Source organism: Tasmannia lanceolata, unplaced genomic scaffold, assembly GCF_043159265.1.
Source record: "Tasmannia lanceolata isolate RefF3 unplaced genomic scaffold, GAP_Taslan_0.1 ptg000002l, whole genome shotgun sequence".
Classification (NCBI taxonomy): domain Eukaryota; kingdom Viridiplantae; phylum Streptophyta; class Magnoliopsida; order Canellales; family Winteraceae; genus Tasmannia; species Tasmannia lanceolata.
The window spans coordinates 16,819,501-16,838,470 of NW_027518679.1; the positions used below are offsets into that span (position 1 = coordinate 16,819,501).

An 18,970-nucleotide genomic window follows, 5' to 3' on the forward strand; every position below is an offset into this window, starting at 1 on the left:
ATGTAGTAGATAGGCTTCTCCTTCTTAGATCCTACATCTTGCTGAGCAAGCATACAACCCATTGCTGTATCTGTGATGGACAAATACATCAACAATGGTTGACCAGGAATGACTGGGGATAAGACAGGAGGCAAAGACAAACACTGCTTGACCTTTTCAAATGCTTCCTGACATTCTTCATTCCATTTCTTGGAGGAATTCTTTTTCAATAATTTGAAGATGGGTTCACATGTCATAGTTAAATGAGATATGAATCTCCTCAAGTATTGCACCTTGCCAAGGAATCCACGAATTTGCTTTTCCGTCTTTGGTGGTTGCATTTCTTGGATAGCCTTGATTTTCTGAGGGTCCACTTCGATTCCTCTTTCACTGACCATGAATCCCAGCAACTTCCCTGACGTGACCCCAAATACACATTTATTTGGGTTCAAGCGAAGTTGAAACTTTCGGATTCGCTCAAAGAACTTCCTCAAAGCGACTGTATGCTCTGGCCGAGTCTTGCCTTTGACAATCATGTCATCGACATAGACCTCGACCTCCTTATGAATCATGTCATGGAGAAGAGTAGTCGCAGCCCTCTGATAGGTAGCTCCAGCATTTTTGAGGCCAAACGGCATTACTCGGTAACAGTACGTACCCCATTGAGTAATAAATGCCGTCTTCATCATATCCTCAGGCGCCATCTTGATCTGATTGTAGCCTGAAAACCCATCCATGAAAGATAACAGAGCATGTCCAGCAGTGTTGTCTACCAGGATATCGATGTTCGGAAGAGGAAAATCATCTTTCGGACTGGCCTTGTTCAGATCTCTGAAGTCAACACACATCCTGACTTTTCCATCTTTCTTAGGCACAGGAACTATATTTGCAAGCCATTCGGGATATTCCACTACTTCAATGAATTTTACTTCAAGTAGCTTCTTAACCTCATCATGAACTTTCAACTCCCATTCTGTTTTAAGTTTTCGGAGTTTTTGCTTCTTCGGCTTGATGCCCGGAATTAGAGGTAATTTGTGTTGCACAATGTCCTCACTCAATCCCGGCATGTCATCGTAAGACCAAGCAAAAACCTCCTTAAACTCTTTTAGTAAGGTGATTAATTCTTCGCGCTCTTCAGGAGATAAAGTTTTGCCAATCCGAATCTCCCGAATTAAAGTTTCATCACCTATATTTACGGTTTCAATTTCTTCTTCGAGTGGTTTTGCTCGGCGAATCTCCTCTTGTTGAATCATGTATTTGATTTCAAAAGGAGTTTCGTCGGCTTCCTCGTTTGAGGGGGAGTCTTGATTATTATTATTATTAGTTATTTGATCAGGCTTTGAAGCAGAATCAGAAACAGAATTAGAAATAAAGACAGGATCGTACACAAATGAATCTTTTATTTCTTTTGCAGAATTGATGATTACATCGAATGATTCACCCACATCGGGCGTTACAGACTCTGAATTCAAATGAAATGACATGTTGACATCAGTATCAACATAGACAGGACTATGTACAAATGAAGAATCAGTGAAAACATCTTCTGACCGAGACTCGACAGGAACCGACTCTTCACCACCTCCGAGAACTACTCCGACCTCTATGGTACCTGCATCAAAAGAAAAGTTAGAAATGACAGACTCTGGGTTGAACTCAGAAACTGACACATTTTTTGAAATGACTGACTCTTTTGAAAGGACTGGACTATACTGGAGGACTACTTGGGGTATAACCTGTGCGGTCCAATTGTCTAAAGGTCCAGTGGCTGGAGTAATGCAATCCCTTGGGCTCGTTAAGGGCACATCTCCTCCAATCATAGCGACGATTGGGGCCTCAACCTGATATAGGGAGTCTAGGAGATGCGGCTCAATATTTTCTGCCCAATCTGCAGCTGGTTTTTCTGCTATCGATGCCAAGGTAAACTGCTCACTGTAGAAATCTTCTGACAACTCATCTGTGAAGAAGATCTCTAACCCTGGAAGCCTCTTCCCAGTCTTATCGCACCAGGTCTCAGGAAAACCATAGAACGGACAGTCTGCCCCTTCTCTTCTGAATCGGCCATTCATAATCATGCTGTACGGTCCTGTCGGAAATTCTGTACCCCGACGACGACATTCAGCCCACTTCATTATATAACGCTTCATTTCTTGAACCTCTTTCGGAGTTGGCTCGTACCCTAACCCGAATAATCCGCCGACTGCTTTCAATTCCGGCCACTCAGTTGGGCCCTGCAGATTTCTTCCCAGACCAGTTCCCGGGACATAACCATACTTTCGCATTATCTTCACCACTTGAGTGTTCGTGCTTGATAAAAACATTATCTCTTCATTCATTGCTTCCCCAAAGGAAATTGTAGAGATTTCTAAAGAAAAACCGGTTAAACTAACATCTCTTGATTTTTCAGGGTTCAGTTCAGATGTTATTTGTCCAACTTCCGGCTCAGGGTCTCCTCGGACTGTTATCACTTTGTTATTCCTAACAAATTTCAACTTCTGATGCAAAGTTGAAGGAATAACTCCGACCTTGTGCAGCCAAGGTCGGCCCAGAAGAAGGAAGAAAGAAGTCTTTATATCGAGTACTTGGAATTCAACCTCAAAGGTTTCTCCCCCTATTTCGATATCGGTGGCCAGTATCCCGATCACGTCTCTTCTCGTACCATCGTATGCTAATATGCCTTGCTCAGATGGTATGAAGTTGTTGGGCCCAAATCCCAAAGTAACAGCGGTGCTCAAAGGACATACGTTTAGAGCAGACCCGTTGTCTACTAGTACTTCAGGTACCCTTTTCTTGTTGCAGATTATGGTAATCCTGAGAGGTCGAGTGTGATCTCTACCCTCCGGAGGCAAATCCTCATCAGTGAAGGATAAAGTCTTTGAGGTCCTTGCCATGGCAACTAGACTGACTAGTTCGTCAGGAGTAATCTCGACTGACACTTGGGATGCGTTAAGCTCTCGAAGTACAACTTGTCGGTGCTTTGGGGATGCCATCAACAAACCCCAAATTGAAACATTAGCTTGTGTTTTCTTCAATTGTTTCAACAAGTTGTCTTCTTCTTCTTCTACAGTCTGTCTTTGCCTCTGATTTTCTGATGCTCGGGCTATTTCGGCAGGATTCTCAGCTCTGAGTTCAACTGGCTTAAAGACCCGACCACCACGTGTGACATGACGAAGCTCGTCACACTGATCCTCTAGAAGCAACAAGTCTTCTTCCTCTAGTCTCAAAACATAGGGGACTTTTTCTTTCATCTCTTCTTCCTCCTCACTCTTGAGGACATAAGAACAAGAACACTCAGAGGATCCTGTTAATCCTTCATCTAGAGGGGACAATATGTAAGGTTTCTTGTTTTCGATCGCTTCATCTTCATCATCCCATTTCAGAACATACGGTCTATCAGAAATAACCGCACAAATACGGGAGTGATCTAAGAGGATTTCTTCAGTGAAAATGGCATACACGTTCGGGGGAGGCATTGCATGTGTAGGCAATGGGTTTCGAGTGACATTCGGTGCTTCAACGGCAAGATCCTTTGCTTCTATCATGTCTTGTATCTTGTGTCTTAAAGCCATGCATTTGTCAGTCAAATGCCCTGAATTCTGATGATAATCGCAGTACTGGTCCTTCCTCCAATACTTGGGCAAAGGGTTAGGAAGCTCTCTAGGTTCCAACAAAGTGATTTTTTTATCTCTCAGTAACTTCTTCAAAGCCACTGATAAAGAGTAAGGGAGAGGGTCGAACTGACGAAAGACCTTCTTTTCCATCGGCCTCCTGACCTCGGTCACTGCTCTGGATTGCGGTCGGTCATAACCTGGTGGTCTGGCATAATTGGGAGGCCCGGTATAGTTAACATTGTGCACCTCCTTTGGTGCCACAATAGGTCTTTTTCCTTCTCTCACATCAGACGAAGGTCTTGATCTCAGTCCCTTGGACAAAGCATCTTCGATTTGAGTTCCGGTTTTGATTAGAAAATCAAAATCAATGAAGTACTGGATCGCCATGTGGTGATAGTATTGAGATGATAAGTTTTTCACAACAATCTTAATCTGCTCTGAGTCAGGCAAACGGTGAGTCATCTGCGCTGCCTTTCGCCTCCATCGGCGAATGAAGGACGTGAAGGTTTCATTGTGCCCTTGTTTCAGCGCCTTCAGATCTCTTTTTGTCACATCTATTCCCTCCTCCATGGAGAATTGCTCAACAAATCTATTGGCAATATCCTCCAGAGTTCTGATCTCTTCGGTTTTCAAGCTTAAAAACCATTTCTTTGCTGTTCCAGTAAGAGATCTAGGGAAAAGAAGAGCAATCTGCTCTGGAGTAAGCCCATGCTGCTGTAAGAGAGGAATAAGGGCTTTCAGATGACTCTTGGGACATCCTGTCCCATCATACTTATCATGATCCGGCATCTTGAAATTAGGAGGTAGCACAACTCCCGGCATTATCATATACTCGGCCATGTTTAATTTTTTTGGACCCTGCATTTTCATGCTCTCCATCTCCTGGGCCATCTTATCCAACCTATCGACTATCCCCTTGCCTTTATCCAGATGGGGGAGACAGTTCTCTTCTTCATACTGCTCGTCATCAGAATGGTCAAAGACTGGCAACACAGGAGGCTGAGCCATCATAGGAGGTGGGCGAGGCATGATTGGGGTTTGCTGAGGTGCAGGATTCTTGGTAGTAGATTCTCTGTCATTCTTTAATCGGGCTATTTCTTCATTAATGGTACTCAATTGCAACATTATAGCTTTCATCATCTCAATGGTGTCCATACTATTTTGCCCATTCTCTGCCATCGCTTCAGGGGTTGGTTGGACGGGTGAAAGTATTTCTTGAAAATTCAAGGAAGGCGATAAAGGAGAAGTAAAAGAAAAAGGTGATAAGGATTGCCGGCTCAGCCTGGAATCAGATGTCTGACGGGACCAGGTTGGTTTTGAAACGAGGATTTTCTTAGGAGCAATGGCTGCTCAATCAAGAATCCTGAAATGGAAGTATAATCACTAGATTAAAATTTTGATAATCGAGATAAACTATCTTGATCAAACAATGACAAAAGAAACAAAAACACACTTTCATTAATAAAATCCAAATTGTGATTACAACGGATGAAAAAAATAATCTCTGATCACAGCTGGACAAACAGACTGACAAGAATGGGAAATGTAGAAATCGGAATAACAAAACATGATATGGATCTTCAAGGTTCCTCAATCCGAGCTCGCCGGCTTGCGGGCTCTTCCGATATTTCTCCACGTCGGAATTTGCGAGATAGACCTAACCTCCTTTCTATATTTTTGTTTCCCCAAGCAGCCACAATGGATCGGACGAGATCAGGAGTAAGATCTTCACAAAGAGGAGGGACTATGATTCCGGGAGGACATGGAATTCCCGTAATCTGATGGAGAATTCGAATGGGTGCATAAAAAGAAGATTTCTCGATACCCATGAGGTAAACAAATGAATGTGGGTAAGTGCTAGTAAAAACATGAAAACATGAATGACTTACCCAGCGAAACTGGCTCTCCTCTACATGTTGTAACCAATTGTGCCATTCATCAATGGACTGAGGTTGGTTGACTATTGGTTTCCATGTATGGAAATTCTTCAGGGTATACGGATTTTGTTTTTGTCGCTGAAGAATTTGAAATTTTTCACCAAGCCAGACATACAACAACTTCACACACCCACAGAAATTGTCTTTGATATTTTGGGAAGCAATAAGATCTAGTCCCAAAAAGGTCTCTGCTAACATGGTAGGAATGGGATTCCTCCCTTTGTTAATTTGGTCTACCACAGTTAACAAGGTTAACGGAGCAACACGAGGGTTTTTCCGAATGACATATCGCGCAAAGACACTAAAAATCAAAGCATTGCGTCGACAACTCTGAAAACGAGAGTTAGTAGGATCGACGTTTTCAGAAAAAAGGGTGATGAGGTTTTGAACTTGTACACACGTATCCGTTAAGCATGAAAGTGCATCAACGGTTTGATTTTTGAATAGCTTGCAAAAAATGGAATGAGAGGAATCTATGTTCGAAGATTGTATCCAAAGTCCATCTGTTGGGAGCTCTAATAAAGCACACCAATCTTCGAATATAGGACAAAGCTCGAATGATCCAAATCGAAAAACATGAAGATTAGGATCCCAGAATCTAGTGGCTGCCTGGAGAAACTTCCAATTTATATCGGAAACACTCAAATGACTGAAGGCACAGATGAACCGATCAGCCATACTTCTATCCGAGGATTCTAGCGGAAGAGCCCCAATAGTCTCGCTTATCCAGTCTTTCAACAAATTATTCGCCATGATTTAACCTAAACACAAAGAATAGGATGGGATAATTAGGGAATGGAGAATAACTTGGAATAAACAAAGAGTAAAGATGGACTTAACCAATAATCACAAGAAGGATATAATTGGCGACATCAAATGTTCCATTGATGATCAAAGATGATCAGAAACTCAGGGAAGAGACCACGGTCATAAAATGACAAAAGTAGATCATAGACCGGATCTAAATCTGAAAGGTGGACGACAAAAATGTACGATCAAGAAGATCAATAATGATAGACTATGGTCATAGAGACAGCAGACAGGCTATCGACCATATCTAAGACAGGACGAACAATAATCTGAGTAAAACAACAAAAGAATGGATAAATGAAGTTTGCATTTGAAGGATGAAAACAGGTAATATATTTATCATTACTGGGTCGAGGAATAAACCATAGCTATGAGTGTGACAGGTAGAAGCCACTAGCTAGGTTTAGATCTGAAAAATGAATATACACGATTGATTGATTAAAGCCCAGGAATCTCTACTAGAAAGTAGGTCCTGATCTTATAATCAAAAGATATATGGACAAAAAACTCAATGAATAGAGCAAAAGATAGGCCACGACCATGAGAGGGCAAGTAAAAGCCATTGGTCGGGTCTAGATCCGAAGAACGGACTGATATGACTAATTTGATTAGATAAGGAAGCCTCACTAATGAGTAGGCTCTAATCTGATAATCAAAATATAGATATATACATATATATCCTAACCAGGGGCACCAACCCTAAATATGATTCCATAGAGTCAAGAAGCTTGACTCAAGACAGGCATGTGAGTGTATTAGGACTGCGATGTAGTCACATAAGGTGAGCTACAATAATCTAAGAAATAGGACATGGCTCCTAAATCTAAGCTCCAACATGTGTGAGCAACACATGTTCGTCCTTATATGAATGCAATATATATATAAGCACATGCAGATCCTAATTGGGTTTTACTAAATCAACATATATATCCATGTACATAATATATGTAAAATGAAAGTAGAGCTCCGGACTCAATCAGGTACTATGCATATGATCCATACTTTAAGTATATAACACAAGTACACCGAGTGTTATATACAGTATGCTTCATTGCTCACCGGCTGCTGTAAACACAAGTACACCGAGTGTTTACGACTGCAGCACTGGCGCATAGCTTGGTAATAGATACAACAGCACCATCTGGATAGTGATATCCCATGAGGCACGCATTATATCTATCCCGTGGAGCCAATAATAAGAAAATCAATAAAAGAAAATGAAGAACAAAAATGATGTATGCTGTGCAATGTGTGAATCCCTTGTTTTAAACACCTATCTGGTGCCCCTGGATTCTAAGCGATTAAATTCCCATTTATAATGATTTTAGCTCAAAATTCTTCAAAATTAATAACAAATGGCATTTTAACAGAGTTAGGCAATGTTCCAAGAACTCCCCAGCAGAGTCGCCAGCCTGTGGACCCCGATCTGAGAGAGGCGCGGCGGTGGAGGACGTGTGCCCCCACGCGAGTCAGTCTCAGGATCATCCACGTGAATGGAGAGCTCTACCAAGGAACTCTCGAAAGAAGTGCCCCTCACAGCATGAGTGGCGATACAAAGGTGAGATACCTCTCGATTCGGGGACTAGCCCAGATTCGAGGCGTACCTTAAACAAAGAAAAGTCGCCATCCAAGGAAAAAGGCAAATGGGCCCTGGATCCCATACTATGCTCTGTTGCAACGGATAACCAGAGATATAAAATAAGGTTCGTGCCTGGTTACGAATTCGGAAGGTCTAAAGAGCACCTCATCCGCCCAAGTGCAAACACCTGGTCTCTTATGCCATTTACTTAATAATTTTGAAGGGCTTTGGGTGAAAATCATATGGAATGGGAATGAATATCTCCGAGAAGACGTCTATCTAATCATGCATGTCTCGGAGATGAAATCAAAGGCACACAAGATAACATAAAAGAAACATGTGTCACCTAAGCATAACTAGGTTATAAGTGACATGCCTAATGGGTGTCTAAGTTCTGATGAACGAACACATGCACGACACACCAAAAAAGTATAAGGTCTGCGCAATAAAGTAAGAAAATACTGCAAAACATAGAAAAATGACTCGATACTATACAACCCTAAGACTCTAATCTATACCTAGGCCCGAGTCTTTAGATGATCTGATGTTCATCCAAAGAAGCCTACGTATCCCCGCCTCCACGAGAATCAAGGCAACGTAGTTCTTCGCACCTATTCTAAGCTATGATGCCTAAGACATCTAGACTTCTATCCTAGACTCGATCTAAAAGACCGGACTAGTTCTTAAAGCTTCTTATGTGATTATTTAAATTTCAATGGATTGTAGATTTTAGGACACCCTATATGCCTTAACTAAATGCAGGTTAGCCCTAAGCTAATGCAGGTGGTTCCTATAATCTATGTGTAGCTAGGCTGTACGCCCTAAGGGAAACAATGGGATCACTAGCGTATCCAAGACTTAATCATCATTCGGCGATATGAATCGCCAACTGACTGGACGGAGGCGCTCCTATAACTCTAAGACAAACTCCTAACTCTAACACAAACACAAACAAACCACACAACACATCAAAGACAAACTCAAAACTCTAAAACTCTTTAACTAGGACAAACTCCTAACTCTAGAGGAAGATTTTGTTGAAAACAAGGTTTTGAAGATTTTTGGTATTTTTTCTTAAAATGGGTAAATGATTTATTTACAAAGGTTTGGCTGGACCTGAGATAAGAATCTCAAGCTGCACTACGTACCTCGTGAAAGAGGATCAAGCCAACGTAGTTCGAAACAGAAATCCTAACTACTCTCCTAATGACTCAAGATTTTTGAGTTTTTTGGTGTTTTAGATGTTTTTGATGTTTTTAAGTGTTTTTTTTTTTTTTTTCAAGGGAGACAAATCCTATCATCATAAGGGAAAGACAGACTCCTGATATCCCGCAAAGGTTGGACAGCATCCTATGCTTTGCGGGGGAAAAGAACAGAAACACAGCTCTACAAGGGTTGGACAGCATCCTATACCTTGCAAGAGCGGATAGAAAAAACACAAGATTTGATGAGAGGTTGGATAAATCCTAACCCCTATGATGATAGGACTGACTCCTGAAAGAAAAACAGACTCTCTAGCTAAGGACAGACTCCTAGGCTAAGGACTGACTCTGAAAATAGGATTCTTAAGAAGGAGATGCTAATGAGACACAGCTTGTCTCCTAAAAGAAAAAGAGATAAAGAAGGGTGCTAGTGAGACTATCAAGCTGAGATAAAACTCACAAGTAATAAGGGAAGACCTTGTGCATATTTAGCAAAGGTAAAACATCCAGCCGGGCCGGACAGCTACCTAGCCCTAGGGTGCAACAAATGTGCAACCAGATACCCATATAGGATAGGGGTATGAAGCCAAGCCGAGTAGGGTGTTCTCCCAAAACCAAATGATACACAAAGAGGATTTAAGACCTATGAGACTAGAGATAGTCTTCTAGAGGTTAACTCAGGTTGATTCATTAATGAGACAGTGCCTGTCTCCAAAGATTTGGATCTAAAAGACTAGGCAAGTCTTTTGAGAAAATAGAATGCTATTTGGACTGAGCAAGTCCCCTAGAGATGGGCTTGGGCTAGCGCCTTCATCGCCCTTTCAGCGAGAGGGAACTCTAATATCTAAAGAAATTTAACAGAAATCTATAAGACTGTGTTAGTCTATCAAAAAAAAAGAAGAAGAGGCTACCAGATAATCGCAAATTCCATTCTATTCTTATAAAAATAAATCAAGTGTTAAGCAAAGAAGAATTTTTAATAAAATAGCAATCATAAAATGGTAAACAACATTAATTAGTCCAGACCAGCCGCTGGATAGCCTAATAAAGTAAAAGAAAACAATATCAAACACTTCTATGCCCAACCACAAACACCACCCCAATATGGGGATGAAATCAGATGATGCTAAAGTAATCATCTGATATCATAATACACATGATAATATTTCCACATCCCGCCTTGAAATCAGACAGTACTCATGTCGATAACATCGAATAGAGTAGTCATCTGATTTCCTTCTTCCTATTTAACAATTTATTTAAATAAAAAAGGAATGAGTATAATGAACTTTGATATAATCTCACCTGAACAATCCATTTATCTTCAGACTCTAATCTCAAAATTAAATAAGAGGAAAGAAGAGGGGAGAGGGTATTATCATAATCCAATAAATCTCTCTAAAGGTGGGCTTAGGCTATCGCCTTCATCGCCCTTTTAATGAAAGGGATACAAATATCTATATATGTCTGATAAACTAAACATTGATGAGCAACATTTGCATGAAGTAATGAACATCATTTCTATACTTTTAACCGAATCGAATCACAAATATAGAGTATAGAAAACAATGAATATCGATTAGGCATTGCTAATTTCAAATCGCTTGATGACATAAGAAAATATGAATCATTTAGAGAATGGGTACAATATGATTTTCCAAATGAACAAGTTATCTAGAACATTTTAAAACATGAATAGGTCCCATTTTTACCAAAATAGCTTTAGATATATGAATCAACAAATTTCTAAAATGAATTTCTCTATAGCTAAAAAAAAATTTCATATTCTGAACTTAATATTTGGGCTAAAAAAATCTGTGCTAAGTAAGGCAGCTTTATGAATCAAAATCCATGCCAAACAAGGGTAACAACATAGGCTCCAATCTGTGCTAAACAGGGGTAATAGCATGGAGAGAAAAAAAAAGAAATTTATGCAAACACTAGACCAACTTCATGAACAGAATTCGTACAAAATTTGTGCAAAACTGAGTTGTTACATGCATGGAAATATGCAGGGAATGAAACACAATTCATAAACAGTTTGCATACAAAACTGGGCTAATATGTACATATATGTGTAGAAATTATGGGCTGGAATATGAACATATTTGTGTGATAGTAATAAGCTGAAACATGAGAAGGATTATGTGTCAAACAGGAATAGATTATGTGCCAAAACAGTGGACAACTTATAAGTTGAACAGAGGGTTAATTTCAAACAGATTTTTATACCAAACAGTGAACAATTTATAAGCCAATCAAAGGGTTGATTTTAAACAGATTTTTATACTAAGCAGTGAACATTTTGTAAGCCAATCAGAGAGCTGATTTCAAACAGATTTTTATACCAAACAGTGAATAGCTTATAAGCCAATCAGAGGGCTGATTTATATGCCAAAATACAGTGGCTATGCGTTACAGGGTAATAATCATGTGCCTTTTACCTTAACTAAAAAAAATAATAATCTCAATTGCAGAATATATAACAAGTAGTGATAGTAACTATACATTTGATGGACAACCATTATATGCTCTCTATCTTAGTCCAAAGTCGTAGTTATGAAACACACCATAAATGAAACATCAATTAAGTATTGTAAAAAATTGAGGGCTGTTTCAATAGGAACTAACTATGCAAAAATTGGAAATGTTTCGGTACAAAATTGAGGTAAATTTTAGTGTAAAATGAAATAGATTAATGAACAGATTTCATATGCAAATCTGATATAGATTTCTGGGCAACCTTTATGTGCAAAAACAAATTAAAACTGTGACAGATTTGTACAAAACCGAAGCGGATTTATGGCAAAACAAATATCAAATTATGGGATGGATTTATGTGTAGAAGACAATGAGCTTAATTATAGATTAGCATTACACAAAAACTATACTGAATAATGAACCAATATTGTAAAAAATTTGGGATGATCTGTAAACAAAATATGTGCAAACAGGGAACTGATTCATTGAACTAAACTATCACATAATAAACTGATTCAACAAGGGTTAAAACAAAGGCTGTTTTTGGATAGAAAGTGGAGGGCATACATTCATAAAACATCAGCCATGGTCATTTCCTTGTTCAAAGGACCATATAAGGGCTGCTGTCAATCCCAACAAAAGATGGGAACTATATATACTTGAAATGAAAGAGTGTTACAATGCTAAATTGAAATGAAAAAAAATGTACCTGATAATGTTCCAAGTGGCAAACACATGAGCTACACTATTAACACAACATATGAGCTGAAATGGTAAATGCAACTATACAATAATGAAATGGTAACTGTCAAATGCCAGAATGAAGTCTACGAACATATTAGCAGAATATGTTTGTGGAAAGTTATAACTGTGAAATGAATGAGCACTTAAAAAAATAATAATTATGCCTCAACATTCATGACATTACCACACACACATTTGGTAGTTAAGCTCTATCCTATCCATATCTCATAGTATATGTTCTAAATCAAAATTTTAACCAAAACAAAATGAAGATTTATTATCTTTGGAAATTAATATAACAAAAGACTTAGATACCAGGATTATGAAGATAGCAAGCATGTATTTGAACACTCAGGTACATGATCAATTTTTCGAAGAACTTAACAAGAAAAATCTTAGAAATTGAACAATCATCTAGTAATATATATATATATTTTTTTATCCATATGTATTGCCAATATTTTCTTCAAAAACCTCAAATAATATTTAAGCAATCAAATAAACGAAATCTTTAGATCAAAACATCATTTCTCCTATATCTCATCCATTCTTCTTTCCACAAGTGTCCTTTAGAACTATTAAAGCTACTCTATACAATTTATTATTTCCACAGTTAATAATCAAACCCAAGGTTTATAATAGAAGCATCCAGCCTAAAAAAAATCAATCAATAAACTATACAAAAAATATTTTCATCTGTTTCGAAGAACCTACCTCTTATACAAGCCGAATGAATGATGAAAATTTCCAAACTGAGCTGCTGTCGACTAAAGCTTCATCACAAATTTCCAAATCACTTGCAAATCTTTATCAACTCATATTATTCTTCTTGTTTTTCTTGATTTTTATGAATAAATGTTACTGATGACTCCAAACTCCAATGAAATTTTCTGCTAACACAAGAACTTTCCAGAAATTGTAAAAATTGCTTGAGAAGAATGAAGATTATTTAGATCTTTGCCTTGTACATGCAGATCTAAGATTTCGAAGGAATATAGCAATAGACTAGTTTAGATCCGAAATTTAAAAGGAAGTTAGGGTTTCTAATGGGGAAATGAAATGGATCAAGGCTCTAAGAACATGAATAGAAGCAATTGAAGAAGAAAGAGAGAAAGAAAAAACAAAAAAACAAAACAAAGTTATAGCCGAGAGTTTGCTGAAATTCGGTCAGATTCTCGCCAGTGAAGAGGAGTATCCTAGGGTTTGGATCTAGGTTTGACAATAAGGATCAATGGTGAAGATGAAATGACAGACCGGCGATCGGGGTATTACCGGAGCAAATCGGAGAAAATGATCGGAAAAGATGGGTTTCCGGCGAGATCTACTTTCTCTCACCTCAGAGCTTCTCTCTCTAAAAATTAGGAAAAACTAATCTTTTTTGTTAGAAATCAGCTTAAATGGCTATTTATAGTTTTTCTGGGTGCTGATATTGGCACCCCCACTTGATAAGCGCACATATGTGCGAATTCGAATGGCTAATTCACCCCCTCTGCCATTGATAGCCACACAAACTCAGCTTGTCTTTTCCGAATTTTTTTGTCAGATTTTTCTAGAATTTTGCAAGGGCTTTTCTGAAGTCCTAAGGCTTCTAAAAATGTATTCATGGGCACCTAGGGTCTCTGGATAACTGAAATTTTCCCTAAATACAAGGTTTTTAGGGTAAAATGAAGATCCTGGTGGGCCACCCCCTATTTACACTACACACACCCTCTCAGCCCGATTGCTGGGCAAACGAGTCCCGATCTCGATGAAATTTTGCAGAGATTAAAATAAGGCCTTAATCAGGCTTAGAGCGAAGTTTGGGACCTTAAAGCTAAGATTCGGATGGATTTGGCACGAGCCGGGAAGATTTAGGGCTTAGTCAAAATGGGGTGTCTACAACTGCTAATGTCACCAACTTACTTTTTGTTGTGTTTACGAGAAAAAGCCAACAGTGAAATACATCATTGCTGTGACATGTGGCAGGAAGAAGATTTCCTATGATTCTTATAGAGTGTCACTTTCACCTTTTGCTCTCTACTTGCAAAAAATAAAGACAACCCTCGAAACTATCACTGCCACATGTATAAAGCTACACCAAAGATGGTTTTCCAATTAATTATCTGTCAGTCACTTCCAAAAAAACAAGGTAAGTGATATATGCAGCCCTTGTTTTACTTGGAATAGCCCCCTCTAGTGTATTTATGGCTACTCATATACACTATATGGAGCTGTCCCAGGTAAAAACAGGGGCACATATATTCCAATTTTCAGGGCAATTTCGTGCTATCACTCATGTCTTGAATCATAAAGTGAATTCTAAACATAAAGTAAAGAAATACAATGTAACAAAGCATAATGTAAACACAGTAGAATCGGCAACCACCCATCTAAGGAGTCCAACTCGATGTCAATACCACATTGAGTTACGAGGCGGTTCGAATCCATCATCCCTTTCTCAAACTTGGTCATGATGGGCACGATGCATCTGCTGGCGAATCTGGTTTTCAATGAATAAGTAGTACTCTTGCCAGGACATGTGAAGGACGTATGACTGTTGGTATTGCTGGACATAATACTGATAGACATATGGCTCAACTTGCATCAACAATCCCACACGTGGGTACGCCATAGTAGGGACAAGCGCTATCGGTGCTGCTTCGAACGAAGATGATGCCTCGCCATGTGCATGTGAATCATATGACATCCCATACCCATACTCATGGCCATAGCCATACCCATAAGAAGCAGTCGAACCCCATCCACTCTCGAAAGATGCATCGATCGGTCCATAACCATAACTCTGTGGAATCCCACCTTCAACGCTCAAACTCTCGAATGTGTCTGTCAAACTATCAACTCCATAACGAGAATGCGCATGTAAGGAGTCATCTTCTTCATCAGTGGGATGATACTTCCATCGTCGTTGGAATACTTGTCTTTGCCTTGGTTGGGATCGTGCACCGTGATCCTCATCTTGTGTAACGTGGTCAAACCTCAACTCCGCTGTGAATGGGCTAAGTGGCCTATAAGGTTCATCACCTCCCACACTACCCCCACCACCAGAAGTTCTAGCACCTCCCACACTGCCCCCACCACCAGCGGCATTCCCACCTGTATCATCATCCGATGGAGAGTCTATGGACAAATCATCGTCACTAGTACCCTGTATTGGAACGCCAATGGGTTGAGCGAGGCCCTCTGTATCCGGCGGCAATGTATCATCATCGTCTTGCATCTGTTCAGCGATTATAGGATTCGGTCTACCACCCGGTGCATCTAGCACTGGCTCTCCAACCTCCTTCACCCACTCATAGAGAGGGTCATCCTCATCATTTTCACAGAAGATGTCTGTGAGATCAATTGGATCGGTGTAGTCCTCCAGGTTTTCTTCTATAGAGGTGTGTTTCATCCTCAATCGTGTGTTATAGTGGACATATACGAGCTTCTGCAAGTTTTCATGTCCAAGCCTATTCCTCCTTTTAGAGTGGATGAGGTTGAAAGTGCTCCAATTTCTCTCACAACCTGAAGAAGACGCTGTCTGAGATAACACTTTTATGGCTATCTTTCTCAGGTTCGGAGCATTTCCCCCATATAACACCCACCACTCAGCTGCAAAATAACAACAGATTAATTAATTGGTTGCTCAATCAACAACTAATAACTTAACTAGCTTTAGCTTATACCTGGTAGTGTCTTATGTCGTCCAGCTATGCCAGCTGGACGTCCAAAGGATCCAAGTGCATCCCTAAACATCTTGATCTACAATAGAATTAACAATAATAGCTATTAGTTAAAAATTACAATATATACTCATCTATTTATAGTGAAATAATGCAATGTTTACCTCTCCTAAAGCAGTGGCTTCTGCACTCGCATCCGGTTCCAACTTGGCGACTACAATCTGTAAATCTTCAATGAGATCAGCGCGAGTAGCAAGTTGCTGGGTGTATTGGTACTTTGGATTGAGATAATATGCTAATAAGAAATAATTCATTACTATATCATAAATCACGACATAAGAGATAATAAGACTATGTTGGTGTTGTCTGTTTTGATCATACCAGCCGAATGAAGTGGATGGAGGAGCATATTTGTCCATCTATTATCGATGATGGTATGATAGCCTTGATAGGATCGGGGAGCAACTGCTTTTATTGCCTCCTTCATCAATCTAATGGCGTGATACAAAGAACCCATAGTAGGTTTTTTGTCCCCATCAAGCATCCTCAATACCTTTACAATGGGCTCCAATATACCAACTACAGTTCTGCACTGATCCCAAAAGCTTGGTTTACCGACGATCTCCTCAGCCCTCTTTCCAGCTACACTCCTGCTCTCCTTGTACTCATTCCACTCATTGGATGAGAATAACTGCTTTAACCCAACCTTCTTGTCTAGCATACTCTGGAGAGCAATGTAGTTTGTGGCAAACCTAGTAAGCCCAGGGCGTACCAAATCTCCTCCACACATGTTCCTCATGATGGACAATATATACCCGTGGTTGTATAAGAAATTAGTCACTGATCTAGCCTCATCAACTACCTTCTTCACCGTCTTCTTTTTTCCAATGTCTTTCAACATAAGGTCTATACAGTGCGCTGCACAAGGAGTCCAGGATATTTGATACTTCGACATAATCTTCTGTCCAGCTTTCTTGTAGTTGCTCCCATTGTCAGTGACAATTTGAACAACATTCTCCCTCCCAACCACTTTTATTACATCGGCCATATGCTTGTAGATGAACTTATAATCTTTCACAACGTCAGATGCCTCAATACTCTTTAGGAAGACGGTCTTACCGTCACAGTATACCATAAAATTGATGATCGACTGTCTCATGGGACCAGTCCAACCATCAGACATTATTGTTACTCCATATTCGGGCCACTTGTTCTTCAACCCATTGATGTACTCCTTCAGTTCTTTAACCTCCATGGGCAAATATTTGTTCATAATTTCATATGAGGTGGGGGCTTTCACACCTGTCCCATACTGACCAGCTACGTCTACAAAGTGCTGCAAATATGGGCTATTTGCAGAATTTGCTGGGATGGCGTTGTGGAAGGCGAATTTTACATATGCCCGCTCTACAACTTCCTTTGCATTCCCCCACATGTTTTTAATACTTCTCTGTTTTCCTTTTCTATATAGAGCCGGGTCCATGCTTGCTGGATCCCTTAAGCTAACCCCACGTGTCAAGGTCGTCTGCTTCGGCCTTTCTCCCTTTGAACTACCGCCACCCCCCTCATGTATGGATGGGCCAAATTTCGGCCTGGTAGAGGCAAGATGGCTCATCTGCCTCCTCTCGTCCTCATCATTCCTGGACTCTCTCAATGCACGCTTATACTGCATCTTTTGTATGTATGTCTCTATATCAGATGGGTATGCAATATCGTCGTCGTCGTTGTCATTTCCACCGTAGTCTCCCGCCACAGCATCAATGAACTCTGCTCTTCTCTTCTCTCTGTTTTGTTTATCCATTTTCGACTCCTGTACGGACTTTGAAATGATCTCCTTGGCCTCTCTAGGGCAAGATAGGCATGCTGTCACATCTCCCCCTTTACCTATCAAGTGATGTTTCAATCTTGTGATACCTCCACCGCCTATTTTCTTCCCACAAAAATTGCATATAACCTTTTGTGTGCTGCCGCCATCAGGCCGCCCATATTGCCAACCAATGTCTGCAACTTCATCCTCATCTCGACCATGACGTGGCATGGTGAATTAGTTACAGGCTTACAGCTTGAAAAAATCTGCCAAAGAGTATGTTGTTTAGAATGTTCCTACTTTTTTACACATGAAAGATGCTAACTTGATATTATCGTTTTAAATTAAAAAAAAACTAACTTTGACAGCACTTTACATACTAAAATACAAGATGGGTTAGTGAAATTATCAACATATGGTTGTGGGATATGTTAACAGCATAACCATGCTTTGATATTTGCACAAACTCATCTGTCCTTTTATCATTAATTGGACAACATTTTGGCTGTGACCCATGTAATGAACGGTTTGGATCACCATACCGTACTTTTAAGTTTTAATTAAGTGAGGAGTCCCCTCATCAAAATACAGTAGTGCTGATAACATTTCCCAAACAAAAATGGGTTTTCATTTCCTGGTCCTCTTTTTTACTTGGCACAGCCTCCTCTAGTGTAAAAGATAAGTGAAAAATACACGCCAACAGTGGTGCTAATGTGTACCGCAGGGGGGGTGAACATATCATTTCCTGCAAAATATTTATTTTGACTTTTTTTCCCGTAATTGTCATATGTTAGAACAGCCTTTAGGTATTTTTTTCATAATTTTCCTACTTTCCTTCCTTTTTTCGTAATTTTCCATTTAAAACTTACTACTTTTGTCAAATCTTTGCAAAAATCGGTAATGATTACTATTTCTTTTCATATTATTTTTTTGCTAGCCACCTTTGCACAAATCTACTTCTGCCAAATCTTTGCACAAAAGGATGTGCTACAAGCGGAAAAGTGGCCTAGAGAAGGTGGCTAGCAAATTCCTAAACAAAAACAAAATCTTAAAAAAAATAAGGGGTTACAGAAAGCCTCCGATCTACAGGGGTTAGGGAAACCCTCTAACATTCAGATCGGAGGGTCAGGATCAACCAATGGAAATGATTTTTGGGAC

At 39.7% G+C, this 18,970-nt stretch overlaps 2 protein-coding genes across 2 annotated transcripts; both read right to left on the minus strand.

Moving 5' to 3' along the window:
* Positions 1-1,582: 1,582 nt before the first annotated feature.
* Positions 1,583-4,769, minus strand: LOC143888643 (uncharacterized). The gene is made up of 3 exons (XM_077393082.1): positions 3,045-4,769; positions 1,716-2,954; positions 1,583-1,591 (listed from the first exon to the last, which is right to left on the minus strand). The coding sequence occupies exons 1-3, from the start codon at positions 4,767-4,769 to the stop codon at positions 1,583-1,585; spliced, it is 2,973 nt and encodes a 990-aa protein (XP_077249197.1).
* A 10,011-nt stretch (positions 4,770-14,780) lies between these two features.
* LOC143888647 (uncharacterized) lies at positions 14,781-18,043 on the minus strand. Its single transcript, XM_077393084.1, has 4 exons — positions 16,387-18,043; positions 16,170-16,300; positions 16,009-16,084; positions 14,781-15,934 (listed from the first exon to the last, which is right to left on the minus strand). The coding sequence occupies exons 1-4, from the start codon at positions 18,041-18,043 to the stop codon at positions 14,781-14,783; spliced, it is 3,018 nt and encodes a 1,005-aa protein (XP_077249199.1).
* Positions 18,044-18,970: the final 927 nt, after the last annotated feature.

What these genes read in the sequence shown, in the direction of transcription:
- LOC143888643 (XM_077393082.1), bottom strand. Translation starts at nt 4,769, where the DNA reads ATGGCAGAGAATGGGCAAAATAGTATGGACACCATTGAGATGATGAAA. An exon ending in ATCAGAGGCAAAGACAGACT is followed by an intron (nt 2,955 to 3,044) that starts GTAGAAGAAGAA and finishes GCATCCCCAAAG; the next exon opens with CACCGACAAGTTGTACTTCG.
- LOC143888647 (XM_077393084.1), bottom strand. Translation starts at nt 18,043, where the DNA reads ATGCCACGTCATGGTCGAGATGAGGATGAAGTTGCAGACATTGGTTGG. An exon ending in CCATCCACTTCATTCGGCTG is followed by an intron (nt 16,301 to 16,386) that starts GTATGATCAAAA and finishes ATTTCTTATTAG; the next exon opens with CATATTATCTCAATCCAAAG. An exon ending in ACGACATAAGACACTACCAG is followed by an intron (nt 15,935 to 16,008) that starts GTATAAGCTAAA and finishes GTTATTTTGCAG; the next exon opens with CTGAGTGGTGGGTGTTATAT.